The sequence below is a fragment of the Morone saxatilis genome, unplaced genomic scaffold (genome assembly GCF_004916995.1).
Source record: "Morone saxatilis isolate NCDOM2014 unplaced genomic scaffold, NCSU_SB_2.0 Contig9, whole genome shotgun sequence".
NCBI classification, from domain to species: Eukaryota; Metazoa; Chordata; class Actinopteri; family Moronidae; genus Morone; species Morone saxatilis.
The window spans coordinates 7,586,667-7,605,391 of record NW_023340268.1 but is presented as its reverse complement, the minus strand read 5'-3'; the positions used below and the strand labels follow the sequence as shown (position 1 = coordinate 7,605,391).

Sequence of the window (18,725 nt, the reverse complement as noted above, 5' to 3'; positions counted from 1 at the left end):
TCCATAATCGAGCAGCCCTAATATCAAGATTGGATAATGTCTGTAACTACTTTTCGCCATGTTAGTGGCAGTACGGAGTAGCTGGAGTACAGGCACAGAAGTTCTGAGATGTACAGGGGTGCCTGCACATGTAAGGATTTAAAAACACACAAAAGAACCTTAAAACCAATCCTGTATCTGACAGGTAGCCAGTGCAGGGATTCTGGTCCTGGTGCCAGTGAGAAGTCTTGCTGCACCATTCTGCACAAGCTGCAGGTGAGACAAAGAGGATTGGCCAACACCCAAGTACAGCGAGTTGCAGTAATCAAGCCTTGAGGAGATAATGCAGTGGCAACAGTCTTCAAATCATTGAGAGAAAGAATGGATTTGAGTTTTGCAATGTTCTTTAGCTGAAAAAAGCAACATTTCACCACAGAGTTGATCTGCTTTTCAAATTTTAATGCTGAGATGACACCAAGATTCCTGGCCTGGGGACGAAGGTTTGAAGTCAATGGCCCCAGGTGGCTACAGTCCCAGTGGTGTTGGGTGGACCAGAAACAATTACCTCTGTTTTGTCATCATTCAACTGAAGGCAATTTTTCCCCATCCAGCGTTTCACATGCTGGAGGCAATTTTTTGATCCCATGCATTCAAAGGAAGGTAGATTTGCATCATCATCAGCTTAGCAGTGAAAAGAGACAATTTTGCTTGTGGAATATGAAGCCTAAAGGGAACATATACACAGCAAATAAAATCAAAGAGTGGCCAAATAGCAATGGACACGCTGACCGTGTGTGGGACTGGGTGACTGTGTTTGTTTTTGTGGGAGATTACTCTCTGAATTCACCAGAAACTTTAGTTCTTTCTATGATTTCCCTCTAGTCTCTCTCATTTTCGCTCTCGTCTCTGTATGTTTATGGAGCAGATTCATACAGCCTCAAGATAAGCACAAATTATTTTGCTCAAGTAAAATGATTTTGGACGCATCTTTGCGCCAGGTTGTGCAGCCAAGGGGGATTCCTGTCTAATTTTGGCTTTCCATTAACTTTATATGCAATCATGCTGCCTCTAAATTTTGCCTCGTGTTATTTCTGAACACAGTTTGTCTTTCACAGAGTCTGCATTTCAAAGCATTTCCTTAACATGTATGCTTTCTTTTGATATATTTGTGATGTTAAATTGCAGTATAACCAGTTGGGCAGGAGGCTGATTGGTTGGTTAATTCTCTTGTAAGGTAATATAAGGAACAGAATGTGATAATAGATACTACTTGCAGCTTTGAGAATTTGACGCATTGGGCTCATGGAGCCTTTTAAAAAACAGGTAGTTAGGTAACAAAGAGTAGTGAGCAAATCAATTGTAAAATTTAAGTTCCCAATAATTAACTTGAAAAATAAGTCAGCATTTTTTTACTGTATAGATGTAATGTTAATGGTCCAGTACGTAGAATTTAGTGGAAACTAGTTGTGTAACTACGATAGCTGCGAAAGTCACAGAAAACAACCCTAACTAGAGCCAGTGTTTGGTTCGTCCATTCTGGGCTACTGTAGAAACTTGGCGATTCTTATTTTCACGTGATTATACACTAATGAAAAAATGTGTATGGATATTATATTCCAGAATGGGGGGAGAGAGAGAGAGGGGATGACATGCAGGAAAAGGCCACAGATTGAAAATGAACCCGGGCCACTACAGTAAGGACTTTACATGGGGTGCGCAGCATGAGGTGACGATCCCTTTCTGCCAATAGATCCTCCTAAATGTTACAGACTGGACCTTTAATTAAGAGCACCTTACCTTACCTTCTGCACTATTTTATTTTTAAGTTTGCTCTGACCATATAAACCACCTTTCACTTAGTGATCATGTATGACTGTTTCTGCAGTGTGTAGGTGTTGTTTTAATGGCACAGAGCTTCAAAAAACACTTTAGTGGGCTGGACTCAGAGGCCTGAGGCAATCAGAGGCATCCATCATCCCTAAAGTTTATAAAGTGATTGAAGGAGAGGGACAGAGTTGTACAGAGAGAGAGAGAGAGGTGGAAAGACATACAGAGAGGAAGAGAGAGAGAGAGAGAGAGAGAGAGAGAGAGAGCTGGACAGTGATAGAGCGAGGCAAACAGACAAACTGACAGAGCCAGAGAAGTGGGTGTATAAAAAGCATACATAAGAAGAGGACTGAAATGTCAGTGTGAAAGCATTTGTCTGGAGGTGTGATCCACTCAGACACAGCTCTGCTGCGCCAGTGGGTAAACAGCTGTAATCATAGTTCAGCAGCAGACATTAACAGCCTGCCTCTACTGTATACTGCTGTTAACAGGCTGTGCATTACATCCCGGATTCCTGTAATACAAAACATATATTTTATGTTCTTAGTGTTTCAGAGTCAGTGGAAGGTTTTTGCAGTTTTCTCTTTTTTTGCATCCTTTGATAAATCAGGAAGTCCTGTGATAAATTGCAATGAGGATGACACTTTTTCAGATGATATAATTTACAGATGTAATGTTTTGTATTAAGTATATACATATAATGTGACAAATTATTAATTCATCCTTCAATATTTGTTTTTCAATTTTGTGTATAAAAATGTGTGCTAAACCAAAATGTACCTGAATCTGACCTACATAAATGTAATTTCTCTATCCAAAAGGGTCCCAGTAATAGTCAAAAATGGTCCAAAATAGACCCAAGGACAGTAGACCCTAAGATCGGAAATATGGTCAACCCAACAGACTAAATAAATAAATAAAAGGCCTACACTAGCAGAAACATAGACTCACAAGCAAGTGTCGTCATTCAATAGAGACTAAGAACTTTTTTACCAAGCAATACAAGTTAGCAAGTCATTTTTCCTGCATTTCACAGTTTTTACTCTTTTCTCAAAAAACTACATTTTATTCTGCAATGATTGTTATCAGTCCTGATAGCGAGTATGCCTGGATCCATTCAGGTGTTAGACCTATTGATACAGGGACCTGCAGCAATATAACAAAACAATAAAAATGATTTGATTCCAAATCGGCTCCCAGGTCTGTTCTCGATTACTAGAACTTGAGAGGTTCTGTGAAGAATCAGTTTGCTTGTTTTGTATGCTGTGCAGTCCAAAACCTAATGGTATTATATTTACACTGGTAAGCAGATAAAGTCTGCACATTCTCACATCTGGCAAGCTTTAACTAGCTTTAACCAACTTTCTTTTGCTTGACAAATGACTTGACAACAAATTGATTATCAAAATTAATCCTGTTTTGTTAATGGAATAATTCATTAATCAATTACGTTTGATCACAAATTTCATCTCCTTTTCCACCGGCTTTGCAGAATTAGGCCTTCATCTCTCCTTGCAGTACCCCCATGTAAATGTTTATGGCCCCTCTCCACTGAGGGGGTGGATGCTGCTGCTTCTTGTTAGTCCAAGCATAGTGGGAGATCAAGGGAAGGTAGTGGGAAAGGGAACACAAGTACTTTGGGTATCTGTTTTTCTGGTGTCGGTGTTATCAAAATTAGGCCACTCCAATAAAGTGACTTTGTCTGTTCATATCCCCCATGTCTTTCCATTTGCTTCCCATAGGATGTCAAGATGCAAATTTGAAGCTCTACATCCGCTTCACAGCAGCAACCCCCAGGCTTACAGTTCATCAGAGCATAAACATGTGTCAGGCCAAGGAAAATATTTGGAGAGAAGGATAACAGACACAGAAAGTTGTGAGGTTTACTAAGAGCTCCAAGTGTGCAAGGGTCATATTATTGTTTGTCAAAGATTCTCAGAGGTCAAAGACTCACTCAGGAAAATACCTTTCTTTCTGTCCTCTTTTATCTTTTTTTTAATCTATGTGCCCCCTCTGCACCTCCACTTCACATCCCATTCCCTTATTTCCACACCTTGAACAATTCAGAACATTATTTGGCATGAAAACAGTTTTCTTAAAAGAATAAACTATCTGTTTTAGCTGTAATACATAAACACTGTATTGTGCCACCTAATACCTTGAAATAACTGTTTGGATAAGTACAGTGTGCATCCCGTTCATCTCTCAAGACTAGAATAGATGCTTTTAAACAAGTAGGGTCACAGCGGTTTGTATGGGGACTCCAGTCAATAGAGATTCCACAGTCACACTGAGGTCAGTACAGAAATCTTAACAGTATACACCACACTCTAAACTTAGCACAGCTGACCCCGAGTACAGTACTGTACTGCTTTGAATGAGTGGTTGTCAGCCATCCCGCGTAAAATGTCACCCTCTGACCTAGTTGCCTTGGTTACCACCTACTCTGTGTCCCTCCAGACTCTCATCTTAGATCACAGGAGTGTTTTCTTAGAGCGTTATTAGAAGAAATGGAGAGGAAAAGAGGGAGAAAGAGAGAGTAGCAGAGACAGAGTGTGTGGTTTTGGCCTTGCCAGCCCTCTCTGCCCTGGTGCTAGTGAGTGCGGAGGCACCGGGGGTAAATTCTCACTCGCTCATTCTTTCTCTTTTTCAACTGAGAGCAGCCTGAAACCTGTCAAACTTCCCACGCGCCAAAATCCACGCATGCCCTGCCACTGCGTTGCCTTGGTTACGCTTGAACTTGGTCCTCGGGTATTGGAGAAAGGATGAGGGTGGGTGGACAGAGGTGTCGTTTGGGATTGTAGGTGGAACTGCTGGTGACCCGCATAGCCTGTAGTACCTCCGTCTGCTGCGTTTTGCCAGGAGTGACAGTCACAGCTTGGCGGCGGGAAGCTGACTTGTGTGAGGGGATGAGGATTGGCAAAGGCAAGCGACTGGTACAGAGGAGGCCATTTCACGCAACACAGCTTCCAGGAAGTCAGTCATCAGGATGCCAAAGGAAAGCTGCATCTCTTTCATAGCCGGCCAAACGGAGCAACCAGGCGTGGAGGGCCCTCTAGAAGACAATATCCCCTAACTAATGCCATCTGGGATGACTTTCCTGGTCCTTGTGTTGAAGCTTCTCACCCTTAAACCAGTCATTTCAACCTTCATTTCCAAAATGCTTCAGGACTTGGTTATTTAGTTGTTATGTTGTCATGTGTCAGGGACCTCGTATTTGTTCATTTGATGGGTTTTGAATAAGACTGATAAGTTTTATGCCAGTGCCCTGGAGGTTGTCTGTTTTTCTGCTCGTGCTTTATGTGAAATGGGAATATGGAGATGACACAGAGAGAAAAAGGGGCCTATTTGGCAACACTCCAGTTTCTTTGAAAAAAAAAAAAAATGGCTAAGCCAAGATAAGACAGTAAGGCCAACAGGAAACCAGGACATTTTGATTTGGATCTGTTTTGTGGGAAAATCACAATTCCTGCCCTGCAGTACCCATGTATCCAACAACAGCTGTGGGGCACAGTGCCTTCAGGATGATCACAGTACAGTGTTATTAAATGCAAAGAGAAAGAAGAAAAGGCACAGACAGAAGACTATTTGTCATAACATTTAGTATTACACCTTGAGATAAAGGTTACACCTTAAGATAAAATTAGAAAAGAAAAAAAAAACGAATAACAAAAGACAATCTGTTACCTTAGGGCTGTGTGATTCACCCTGCAAGAAAGTCAATATACCAAGTTGAAGCCATAAACTGTAGAATTTCACAGAGACCCATAAAGACGTATTCCTGTTAAACTTTCTGTAATACAAAAGCAATCTGATGTCTCGGCAATAGGCCACAGTTTGCTTCCTCAACACCTTAACGGAGTGTCTTTTTGTTCTATTGTGTTATGGATTTCATGGGGGAACTATTTCCTGGAAAGCAAGGAATCGTTCAGTATGACCATATTATTTCTTAGAGGGAACCTCATGGGGAGGTTTCATCATAGTTATAGGGTCACACAATGTTCACAGAGAAATGGCTCCTGTGAATAAAGGAGCAGTGTCTAAAATAGGCCAGTTTAACTTTGTTTAGTTTAATTTACTGTATTCTAAAAGAGCAATCCATTTGCAGTTCATCTGGCAACTTTTGACTTTTGGCAACTATTCATTTCACTTAATGACATGAAATATGCATTAGTTTTCTGAACCATCTATGGACAAGACCCCTCAACTGACTGAATTGAATTGAGGTTGACCCAGGGTTTGATACCTTCTAGTGGTGCACATTACATAAAGACACAATTTCCATGTGAGGAGCAGTACAACAGTTCTGTAATTCACAGAGGTCCATCCCCCCCGACACCCTTAACCACGCAGTGTCACCAGGGAGAGAGGAAAGGGAAGGAAATCACTTAACCGGTGAAAAATGGACTCAGGAGAGGTGCTATGCTCTGGTTCATCTCAGCGTATTAATGGAGCCACAACCTCCACTCACTTTTTCATGGCTGAAGGTGAACCATTATGCCGCCACGACTTGCATGTTTAGTAATACATGGTGCTGATAACGCCCTGGCTTGCTGAAGTAGTTACATTTTTCTTTTTGTATCAAGAAAATAATGCACATACCTCCATTGAGGCATGTATTATGATCTAAGGTCAACATTCTGGAAGAAATATTGATATGGGAACTGGCTGTGGAGCAGGGCAATGCAGCTGTTTTTGAAGGTTTCAGGATATATTTATAGTGTTTGGACTGGATGCTCCTTAAACTTGGATATCTTTTGAAAATTTGGCTGTGTTTTTCTACAAAACACCTTTTTTTGATTTAACAAAAGAAGTCAAATATCTGAAACATTAGCAAGCATTAAAAACAGCATAACATTAGCAAAATTAAGTCAGACACTCCCTCCAGACAGCGACAAGATCAAACAGATTTGATGCGGGCATTTTGTTTCTAAATGCAATGCAGAGCTATTTAATTGTCAAGCACATACATTGGATTGATTTTAATAACTTTAATGATATTGAAGAGCGTACTGGGCTGTTAATTATCAACAAGAAAAACATATATAACATATAACTTTTATTCTATTTTTTTCTATTTTCATTATGACAAATGTTTCTATTCTATTTTAGTTAATTTGTGTATTCTCTTATCTGTTGTGTTGTAGCTAGAGCTGTGAATTTCCCCAGTGTGGGATTAAGAAAGTCTATCTTAGGAAAAGGACTGTCCTTATAACTCCAGAACTTACTCAGTCATCATGTTTTTAAATTTTATTCAGTATCAAAGTAAGCTAAAGATAATAATCATTGTTACAAATCCATTAATATTCACCTTTTTTCATGTTGCACTATCAATATGTTTTGGATAGCATTAAGGCTCAAAATCTCCCATCGCAAGTGAGGCACAAAGAGTTTCATAGTGTCAGTGTTTAAACATCCCTTCTTTACATGAAGGTGTCCAGCTGTAGTGCTATACTGGTATACTGATCATCATGGTCATAATGCCCTATCCACTAACCTGTAATTATAAAATCAAGTCTTGACCCTCAAACCGCCAATGTCCCCACTTTCCAAAAGTGAAGTGTAGAACTTATATCGGTCCTCACAAATACAGACATACAAGAACACACACACACACACACAAACTCTCTCTCTCTCACACACACATGACTTGCCCAGCAGAATGTTTTTCCTCATCATCCCCCTATTCTTCCTCCTAATTCGCAAGCAAATTGACTGCAGCACAAACAGATACATAAAGTCATGCATGCCCTTACAAACACACGTACACACCAGCCAGTACATACACACATCTGTTTGCCTGCATGTAAAACATTCCCCTCAGAGGAGGAAAAGCCTTGTGTAACCAGATCCGATTGGCCCTTATATAAAATGGAGAAATATGGGTAGAGTGTAGCTCTCTGACGAGCCGCTGAAAGTCTGTGACATGAATCTGAGTCTGGGGACCAATCATGCATTCCAGTTGAGGAATGTCAAGACCCTTGGATCTGAGCCTCATGTTAAAACACAGCCCTGCCCTTGTGATATAAAGGGAGTATATCTTGTCACTCATGCAACATAGCAACCCAGCCTGAAAATGCTTTCACAAATGACTCTGTTATCCCATAACTTATATGCATGAAACATGTTTAAAAGTTATCTCTCTCTTGAGAAAGGGTCTTTAACAAAACACCTCTGCATAGATGCATGAGTTATAAATGTCCTCTTTGGCTGAATAATCCTCATTTATAAGGCCAATGGAGTTTGTTGCATGGCTTGGGGCAGCACTTAAACTCTATGAACTGGTGAATACTTGCTTTAAAGTAGCGGCCGTGGCCATGCAGCTTAATGTACCATACTTGGGGCTGTTCCTTTCCTTCTGGCTTTTACAGTGGCTGTATAATAGAGCGAGAATGTCTCTATAGCACTCAATAACTTGCATCAGTGAGGCATAGCTCCAGATGCTTATGTGTTGTTAGTACAATATATCCTACCCACACAGTTCTCAAATTTTGACCCTATGACTAAATCCGTCATTTATGTCCTGAGAGAAAATAACAACTCAGTGTGTTTGATGTGTTTGACAAAAGCAGGAAGAAAAATACACAAACTTGCTTGATTTTTGCAACTGAAGTTTCCATTTTTGTCACTGTTAAAAACCTGGTGATTTAAAATCAGTGCTTCACACATTTGTCTATTTTTTTTCCCAGTTTTATTACACCGGTGGGCCTCTTTCATGCTTGTCTATGGACTTTGTGCTATACTGTATGAATGCATTTATCCTGCTTTGGGGGAAAGGGCCTCCTCCTGTTTTATATTAGCATGAACCCTAAACCTGTCGTTATATATCGAATGTATTAGGCTGAACTTTGGCTTACGTTTTCCCCCTCCGGTTCTTTCATGATGAAGAATACAGACTGGCAAGCTTTCTAAGCACAGCTGTGAGTCTATATTGCTGCCAGTGCTCTCCCTCAGTATCCCCTGTGTGGGATGGCCTCTGACCTCAGTGAAAATCCAACGGGGGCTAAAGGGGACTGTTATTGTTCACTAGTGATGTACAGCTGTGCTTCATTCAATATGGTTTGTTTTTGCTCTGCACACCATGAGTAAGTGTAAAAGAAATCATGGCATAACAGTCTTCAGGTTGCGTCATATTTCTGCTGAAGGGAGATAAATCTGAATCAAAAAGAGCATAAATAATAATACTTTTTTTATGAGATTTAAAACATATACAACTATTTGCTGTATAAATATATAGTGGAGTTATGGTGAGCAGAGGATGATGTCACACTCCTTTTGCCTATGTTGCTATCACAGCCTCTCTCTAGTTTGTTTACATAGCCAGTCTGCTCTGTGTGCAGCTGAGTAGAGCGACTAAAACTGCTGCTGTTGTTGCTGTGTATAATGTTTAGGAGGATCTACTGGCAGAAATTAAATACAGTATTCATTCAGCTGGTCCTCTTCCACTGGCTGTAGATAGGGCCAGTCAATTGCAATACTGACAATTCAAATAAAAAATAAATACAAGTAAAATAAATAGCTAAACATCAAAGAACATTTTAATTAAGATGGACATTTTTTAATATTGATCTAAGATATATAAGTAGCTAGTACTCTCTCTGAAATGCAGTGGGGTGGTATAAAGTATAAAGTAGCCAAAAACACCATGGAAATACAATACCTCTAAAAGTGCTGTACTCAAACTATCTATGATATTCATACTGCAGCTTCAGTTCTATTCCAAATCCAAACTATTATTTCATTATTATTATTGAACTCCATTAAGGATTGTTTTTTTCTTGCTTGTCAAAACATTTAATCTTTAGCAATATTTTGTTCACGCCTCTGCTATAAATATTTAATGTAATGTTATCTGATGGCAAAACCAGCTTCTGAGACTCCTCTCCTGTGACAGCTATGTTACAGGAGAGACGGGGTCATATTAGAGTTACATTGAAAGGGGGAATGTTCATTGTTTATTAACTTTATTAACAAAAAAACATTCTGGGATGCAATTAATGATGATTTCCAGTCTTGAACAATCTCTGATTGTTTTGTCTAAAAGTAGTGAAAATGTTCATGGAAAGTTTTGAGACTCACTGTTTGTGTCCTAAAATTGCTTGTGTTGGCCAACCAATAGTCCAAAACCCCCCGAGTTTTCCATTTATAATAATGCAAAACAGAGAAAACAAGCAAATGCTCACATTTGTGAAACCGTGACTGTTTGGGAAATGGATCTGGGCATCAATCAAACTACTAATTGTCTCAAATAGTATATTTCTAAAGATTTGTGGTTTAACTTGTGTAACAGTATTATATAAAACATTATGTAACATATTTTACCATAGCGAGTAAACTGAATTGTTGTTTTAAAAAGGTATTTTGCTGTCCTATGAAAACCATGAATTGTTTTGTGCTTTGTGACAATGTGTCCAATTTGTCAGGTTTTTATATGGATTATTTAGCTTATGACATATGAAAATCAACCCACAAAACACCACTTAATCTTTCAGTTTTTCTGAAAAATTATAAATCACCAAATTTAGTGATGTGCTTTGCTTTGTGTGTACTACTCTGTGAGTGGCAACATAGTAAAAATCTAAATGTGCCTAATACAGTAATACCAGCTGTTTGGATTAATTAACAGGTAATACAGATTTAAATAAACTATTAAATGGCACAGCATGCTGACCAGAGTTTGCAAATACTATAGTATTTGCCCTAGGTCTTGTTAAAATGCCACGCATCGACATGTGTGCCCTGTGTGTCCTGTATTTTTTTTTCTGTGCTCCAATGGCCATGACAGCCCAGGTAACCCATCTCAGAGCAGCATAAGCCAGCCTGTCAGCAGATTCAGCCCTGTGTTTCCTGGACCCTGGTGATACCCAATACATAATGCCATACTGGGAAGCCCATTGCCAGCCTGTAATCCAAGCATCTTATCAAACCAATCAGCGCTTTTCCAGCAAGAACACATCTCGACCGTGACAGAAGGGGGGTTTCACAACATCTGGTCCTTGCAAAGAGAAAAGGAGGGAGAAAGTGAGTTAGGGTGAAGAAAAAGTGTGAGAACTATCTTGATGCTCTGGTATGGAGATTTTAGATCAACAGCACGTCCTGCTTTCCCTTTCGATACAGGTCAGTGAGCGGGCAGTCAGTTGTCAGTACTTGCCCGCTGCAGAGGGGAGGCTGCTCACAGTTATGCTATTGATGTTCTTGACGGTAACATTCGTCACTGTACTCCCTCACAGTTTTTCTCTTTTTCTCTGTCTCTCACCCTCACTAACCTCTTTCCTTTTCCCTTTTCCCCCCATCCTCCTTTTCCCCTTGCCCCATTTTGCTCCCATCCTTCCGTCCCACCAGCCCAGCGCAGCGGTCAGAGGTTACCACAGCAGTAAGGCAGCGGGCATGAGTACAAGCCTTGGCTCCAGTTGGACCACTGGTAGCAGTGGTGGTCAAGGGACCAGAAGTGGCCCTTCATTCACCCGTGCAAGTCTGCAGCATTACTTATCCCACCAACAACAACACCCGCATCACCACCCTCAGTCAACGCACACAAGCTACGCCTACTGTCCGGCCCATACAGCTGTGAGTACAGCAGAGTACTTCTTTGTCCGTGTCACCCGATGTCTCTCTTGTCTCTTCTAACGTGTTTGTCGCTGTAATTTCTTAGAAGACTTCGCTCTCTCTGTCTTGCTTCTCATTTCTAATCACTCTTTCCCTGGTGTCCATTAGTGGTTGTTACTATCAGGGAAGCTTTTATGCACACAGCAAATTCTCCTTCTCCATCTTCTCCCCCTCTTCCCACACCTCCTTTCTCTATCTCGTCCCTTTCCCATACTCGTTCTTCTCAAGCCCTCATTGTGTATATCACTTCCTGTATTTCTTTCCCCCCGCCTCCCTCTGCTTTATCTCTTCTTTTCACTCTCTCTCTCCCTCTCTCTTCTCTGCAACTTAATTTGTTTTTCTTTCATCCATCTTCTGCATCGACAGTGCAATGAGAGACTAATTGAGGTAGAGACACTTTTGGACGGCTTCCCTTGTCATTATCCTTGGAATTAATTGCTGTTCTGCAATCCGTTTGATTTGACTTTATTGGTGCGATCTGGTTTTCTAATGTAACGTTCAGGGTGTGACTAGAACTCAAGCATGAGCCAAATTGAGGAATTTTATTATCGTCATGTTGCTGTCACGGTCACAGAGCTGGAAACAAAGATTTGGCAGGTTTTTATTTTTCTTCTAATAAATGTATTTACAAGGCTTCACACCAAATCTTTCTCTCATTCTCTCTTATTTTCCATTATGACACTCTGATATTCTCTCATCTTACACACACACCATTTAAATTCCCAGCTGCCTATTTTCCAACATGTTGAGACTCCCCTGAAGCTCTTGCATGCAACGAGTGAAGAAATTGGATTGGATTTAGATATGATAATCATCACTGTAGGTTGGCTCCTGGTTGCATGCAGCATTCCTTTTATGTTGTTCCTCTGATATCAAGGCACACATCCATTCAGACCTACCCTCTTTTTAGCAAGCAGGAAGAAAATTATTGAGTGCTCAAGCTGTTGTGTGTTGTCAGCATTCACTAACAGACACCCCCATTACCACTTGTCATCGCTTCTACCAATACGACCGAAGGCAAAGGAGCAGGGTTTTTTAAAAATGTGTGCGCACAAACAGGAAGTCAAAACAGAACATTCCACCAGACAGACATAAATGTTGTGGTGAGGCTCTGTCAAATGTTTTTGGGAACATCACGGCCCTTTCTGTTTTTTACTGCCACACCCCTGGGGAGCCCAGTCATCAGCATCCACATCCACACACACAGGAACCAGGAGTGTCTTTTCTTTTTGTGACGTTAACCTAACTGAGCTGTTTTTTCCAAAAGCGGAACTAGCATGAACCCACTTTTGTTCTCCTCTGACTAAGCATGGTCATTTGTTTTCTAAACGACTAAAAAAATGTATCCCTAGACTAAAAGATGCTCAGCAGTAGTCTTGCAGTATTGAAAACAGTAAAGAACCAAAAGCTGGCATTGTAATTTTATGATTATGACTGCAAATTTTAGACAGGTGAAGCTGCTTGTGTTAAGACAGCAGTTAACATTTAAGAAGTTTGGCTTATTTTGTTAAATTTACTGCAATGTACTGTATATTCAGTGAACTGTGTTAATTCGAGTGCTGTACTTACGCTTTCAGTGCTCTGCTCTCTCTTTTGCTTTGTCTGCTTCCACACCGCTTGCCTAAATTCTATCGTGTCACTTGATGCTGCTGTTCCTTTAACAGTTCAAAAAAGTCCCACCTCCACCTGAGCAACCACCTGTATGATCTAAGTTTCTCTTCGTTAGTCATTATCGTCACTCCTTACTTCCTGCCACTGGGTGCTCACTCATGTAGAGTGACAAGCCAAGACGCCAAACATCAATGCTGTACATATTATACATTCACATACAGTAATCCATCTATCTAAGATGGCTGACAAAAATCTGAAATATTATGATTGTTAAGATAATTGATAAATGAGTAACGGTGGTGGTTTCAAACTCTTTGTCACTGTAGACAAGTATTATGGAAGTTGGAGACATTTAAAAGTAATTGAAATAAAAACCTAGCATTAATCACTTCTCATCTGGGTAGCTTGTGATGTAACTATGTACTTGTAATGGACTGATCTGTCTTTGTATTGCATCACTGTTTATATTGTACTTTCTGAGACATTCCAGGAAATACACATTGGGTGTATCACAAAGCAAACAGACAGAGATTGATAGTTTCGAAAATTCCCTGAATGGATTAGAAACAGACAGCATACTCTGGAAACAATGCGCAAATTCACAACAGACACACCTCCGTCTTTTCCTCTCTACTTTGTTGTCCTGTGCGCGTGTGTTTTTGTTGGATGTTGCAGGCAGAATTTCTCGCGCAGTACCTGCTTAACCAGTCTTGGTTACAGATCACTGCGAGGTCATCAAACGCTTGCCCTCATGTTGACCCTCCATCCTCAAACCATAGCAAACTCTGCCGGCTTTAACTGGCTTGTTTTCATGGGACAGCAGGGACTGTTGTTTTCTTTTCAGCAGTTTTCATTTTGTCCCCGCAGAAAGCAATTTCTCCCCCACTATTATGCCTTCGTCCTGGGCTGTTACGAGTCAACACTTTGGCCTTGAGGAGGATTCAAAGTGTCTTGAGATGGCTAATCCAAGCACTAATAGTAAACAAAGCATGGTTCCAGCCTTTGTGTCTGCCTTGTGCATTTTTACAGCTTCTCATATGCAACAATACTGTATTTGGAACAGAAATCCCCATATTTCACAAATTAACTAATACAGACCGCCCTTCCCTTTTTACAATCTCTTTCTCTCAAACACCCTCCCATTCTGTCATTGTTTTTATTGCCTCCCTAAATGCTATTGTAATTTCAGGCATATTAGATGCAAAGAATGCCCAACAGAATGGGAAGAAAAACAGAACTGATAGCTCAGCATGTGTCTGTCCTCTCGGCTGAGAGAGGTGAGTAAATAAAGGAAAAAAGAAAAGCAAGCGAGGATCCAGCAGAGATCAAGAAGCTTCGCCTCCAGTGGGTTTGTAATTACAATGGAAGCGGATACATTTCCACTCTTAATATGGTGGGATGAAGATCCCCCAGGGGGGAAGATGGTATGACAAAACAGCAGCAGAGAAAGTCACATAGAAGTCAGGCGATGTGACTAGAAAGAGAGTCAGAGAGATACATTTTGTTATTTTCTGTGAATGTGCAATCCTAACTCCTACAAATTGCTGTCTGGATGAAGTTCCCTGGCAACTTTTGTTTTGTTTTGTTTTCCACTTCAGGAAGTTTGACATCCAACTGCACAGAAGACATATGCAAAGCACATGACTTTCACAATAGAGACTAGGGTACTTAAACACTTGACTTTGATTATACATTGAGTCAGTGTTGACTTTTTGCTAGTGGCGTGGCTCTAGGTACGGCAATGTCAGCATGTCGATCCCTTTGGTTAAGGCTAAAAGATACAACTACAACTATTAGATGGATCTTCATGAAATTTTATACAAAGATTTGTGGTACCCAGAGGATTAAACCTGCTGACTTTGATGTCCCTACAGCCTGACAAAATATATTTATTTTCTCCAGATTGCTATGACTTTAACAAACATTTTCATATTCATTGTATTCGGTAACCTCAATTTAGCTTAATTTGTGGCCTTGACATTAATGCCAATAAAGCTCATTAGATGTTTTACTGAATGAGAGAAAGAATGCAGAATAGAGCCAGAGATTTAGACAGCAAAAAACAGGAGAGACAGACAAACAGAGGAAACCATAGAGAGATTCAAAGAAGGGGAAGACAGATAGGGTGAGAGAGGAGAGAGGAAAATGCAGAGGTGGAGATACATGCCAAGTGTCTCACCTAAGATCAAACCTCTCTCTCTCTCTCTCATCTCTCTCTCTCTTCTCTCTCTCTCTCTCTCTCTCTCTGTACTATTAACCAAACAGCTAAACAGGTAACAGCCATCGTGAGTTTAGGTACTTTAGTGTAATAAAACCCGACAAGCTAATGATTACACATGTTGTTATTGGATTCCTTACTTAAATCCACATAGGCTGCAAAGAGTCCTCTAGCCTGAGCCTCACGTTATAGATTTTTCTCGTCTATGGAAAATTGATCACAAGCACAACGGCAAAGGGAAACATTCTGTGTAGGTACTTACCACTAATCCAAGTGACAGAGCTCATTTATGGTGGCAGTAATGGTGGACATACAATGTCAGGTTAAGTGTAGACGTAAATTGAGTTTACAGTCTGCTCGTGCAGTGTTGGTCTTGGGATATTTGATATGCAGCCTCTAGCTTTGACAAATTCTCTCTCTCTCTCTCTCCCAAAAGCGTACTGCTAATGAGCTAATTCTTTTCATATGGCAGAACACACAACCCCATAGCAAATATTCTGAATTCCATTAATAGTCATTGTACTTCTTGATTGTTGTTTTACCGAATAGCTTTGCTTTTGAGACGGATTTTTAAATTTATATAGTGAAAAAGAAAGTGGTTTCCCCTCTTCAAAAACTAATTTCAGTTAAACAGATAGTCCTGCTTGAATGATGTTTTCAGTCATTTAACATGCCTCGAAAGAGGATTATTAGTGGGCAAATGAATGCGTTTGCAACAAAGGATTTATGTTTGAGTATTTTATTTTCATTTTTGATCAAGGTTTGTTACAGAATACAAACACTGTTCCACATATTCTCCCCAATAACCTCTTTGCAATGAAATTTGCAATTGTGAGCTTCCCCTCTCTTGATCAACCTGTATTGTACCTGCAGAACACCTGACCCTCATTTTCACTGGGGTTGCTGAGGTAATCAGACATGTCTTTGTGTGAGTAACCATTTCCTACAGGAGATCAGACAAATACAAGTGGATGATTATGGCAGTTTGGCTTCTGCATTGAATCTTGAATTGACTTTGAAAGGTAAAGTTATGGAGGTAAAGCTCTCTGGCTACCTCAGCATCTAAAGTTGAGATGTTCTTTAGCAAGCCGCTTACCTTTGTGACTCTTCTGTGTGTCCGACTGAACAGAGCAGTGAGACAAGGCTGAAAAAGAACATGTGTTCTTAGTCAACTTTCTTTGCAAATAAAAACACATTTTTCTTTGTGAACTCTGAGCTGTTTCATTTCTGATGGTATGCTTCCTCTTTCAAAAGATTATCTCTGAAGTGCTTAATATCCAGATGTTTCCATAATTGCGTCAATCATTTTGATCTCCTCAGTCCATATATTACTCATGTTTGTGATAGTTTTTCATTATTTTGCATGTTAGGCGTGCTTGGGAATCATGGTCTTGCATTTGTCCTGGCTTAATATCCATATTGGACTATTTAACTGTATGCAACTGGGAGGAATTGCATGACCAGCCTGGTTGACTTCAGCTAATTGCATCTGTGTAGTTAATCAGAGCTCATGCAGATGTGGGTGTGTATGTGTCGAAAAAAGCAAGGGCTTAAATCCTTTGGTCTTATTGAGACAAGATATACGTGTAAAGACTGGGGAGGAATTTTGAACTGAAGGACCAACCCGCATTGCGTCTATGTACTGCTGCAGAGTTCATCTCTCTTCATAACATACAGATAGAGACACACACACCTACACACGTGCTGCAGAGGACAAAACTAGCCTTTCCCTTCTGTAGGATAACAAATACTCCACTGCTGGGAAATTGGAGCAAGAACTGTTGGCTGGCCGACAGTTTCTATATGCTATCCCTCTGTATGGGGAATTCTCATTTTATCAGGCATAGATAGCAAGACACATTTTTCCCCTAATGAAAACATTTGAGTGGGTTATCAGTCTTTTATCTGAGGACATGGACATCCCCATGAACCCTTCAATTTAATCTGGAGGTGTTGCTCAAGCAAACTCCGATTGTTACTTTATTAGACTTGCCGAGCACACGCTGACCAATCATTCAGTCAATACAAACCTGCTAGTAGAGATTCCCGGCACATCTCCAGATTCACAAGGTCTCTGAAAACTCAGAGAGAAGACAGGAGGAACATTGCAAGAGTGTGAGAAAATAAGTGATAATCAGGGAGAGAGGAATATATTAATATAAAAATATTACTATGAAATCTCTAATTGCAAAATGCTGCTCTGCTGTGTTTTCCAAGAAACCAAAACTAGTAATTTACTATAATAATTTGATTATTTATTTATATATGACAAGAATAAGTCAATAAAACATCATCACATTTCTGAATTCTTTGCATCTTCACATATTTATCGGGTGTAGGTGTGATATAACTCCATCCCACCAACCTTTTCATCTGTCTCTCTTTGTGAGGCCTGGGCTCTGGCACAACCCTTGGTGTTGTGATTAGCTTAATTAGCCATAACTCACAAACACCCATTTATACAGGCTGACAGATGACACAATCATTTAGCTGAATGAATGGCCTGCCTGCTGGCAGCGAGTGAGGGTGCGTCCGCTGGCTGATGGCACAAGGCAGTTGAGTTGAGGCTAGGTTTTCCGTAGATCACCCAGGAAAGCAAATATTAGATGAAAGATAATTTCTTGATAGCAAAAGGAGTCTAATGTTTACTGTACATGTGTGTTGCAGAAGAGGGGGTTGGGGCCACATGGAGGCTTTGTGATGGAGTACATTAGCGTAGTCTCTTTCATCAGCCCTTGAATGAAGAGCACTGCTCATTCCCCAAATACTGCAATGATTCATCTTTGCCATGAGCTAGAATGGGCTTTGTCTCAGTAATTAATTTAGCTCTCGGGACAGCAGTTGGAATGAGTCGTGTCTTCAAGGCCTAATTAAAAGAAGATTGTCAAACATATTCTAGGTCACACAGCTCAGTATCTCCAACCATTTAGGAGCGATTTTTAGGAAACGCCACCTCGTCCTTCGTGGACCATTTTGCTGGCTGATAGAGTGTGGGTTACAGAGTGAAAAACAAATGGTTTTATTTGTTTTGTTGATTTCTTCAGGCACCGCTTGAAAATTGAGACAGTAGATGTTTTGTTTATTATTGGCTTCTTGAGTCAATAACTCAAACCACTTACAGCCTTGCATGTCTTCGTGTTTGTCTTAGGATGGTTTATTTGAAATCGCTGTGAAATTTCATGATTCCGTTTTGTGGAAAATAGCCATACAATTAACTTCCTATGCTCAGCTGAATGAGAATGTAACTGTGCATGAATACATTGGGTTTAGTATCACTTTCTCTAAAATAACAGGCAAAATTATGGTTGGAAACACAGATATTGGCACCACATTCATCATAACATATCAGCTGGAGTACTCATTTTATTGAACCAGTCTGACCGACAGACTGATGGGCAGGAAGTGTCTATCTTATCTGTCCTCATAACGAGAATCAATACAGGCACAGAATAGCTTTAACAGTACACACACTTACACACACACA

The 18,725-nt window shown here is 40.3% G+C and overlaps 1 protein-coding gene across 1 annotated transcript in view; it reads left to right on the top strand.

The window, feature by feature from the left end:
* The window catches only part of rbms3 (RNA binding motif, single stranded interacting protein), a 259,572-nt gene that overhangs the window by 51,362 nt on the left and 189,485 nt on the right, over positions 1-18,725 (top strand). The window contains exon 3 of the mRNA XM_035681075.1: positions 11,149-11,373. Coding sequence (XP_035536968.1) covers positions 11,149-11,373 — 225 coding nt within the window. The remainder of the gene's footprint in view (positions 1-11,148; positions 11,374-18,725) is intronic.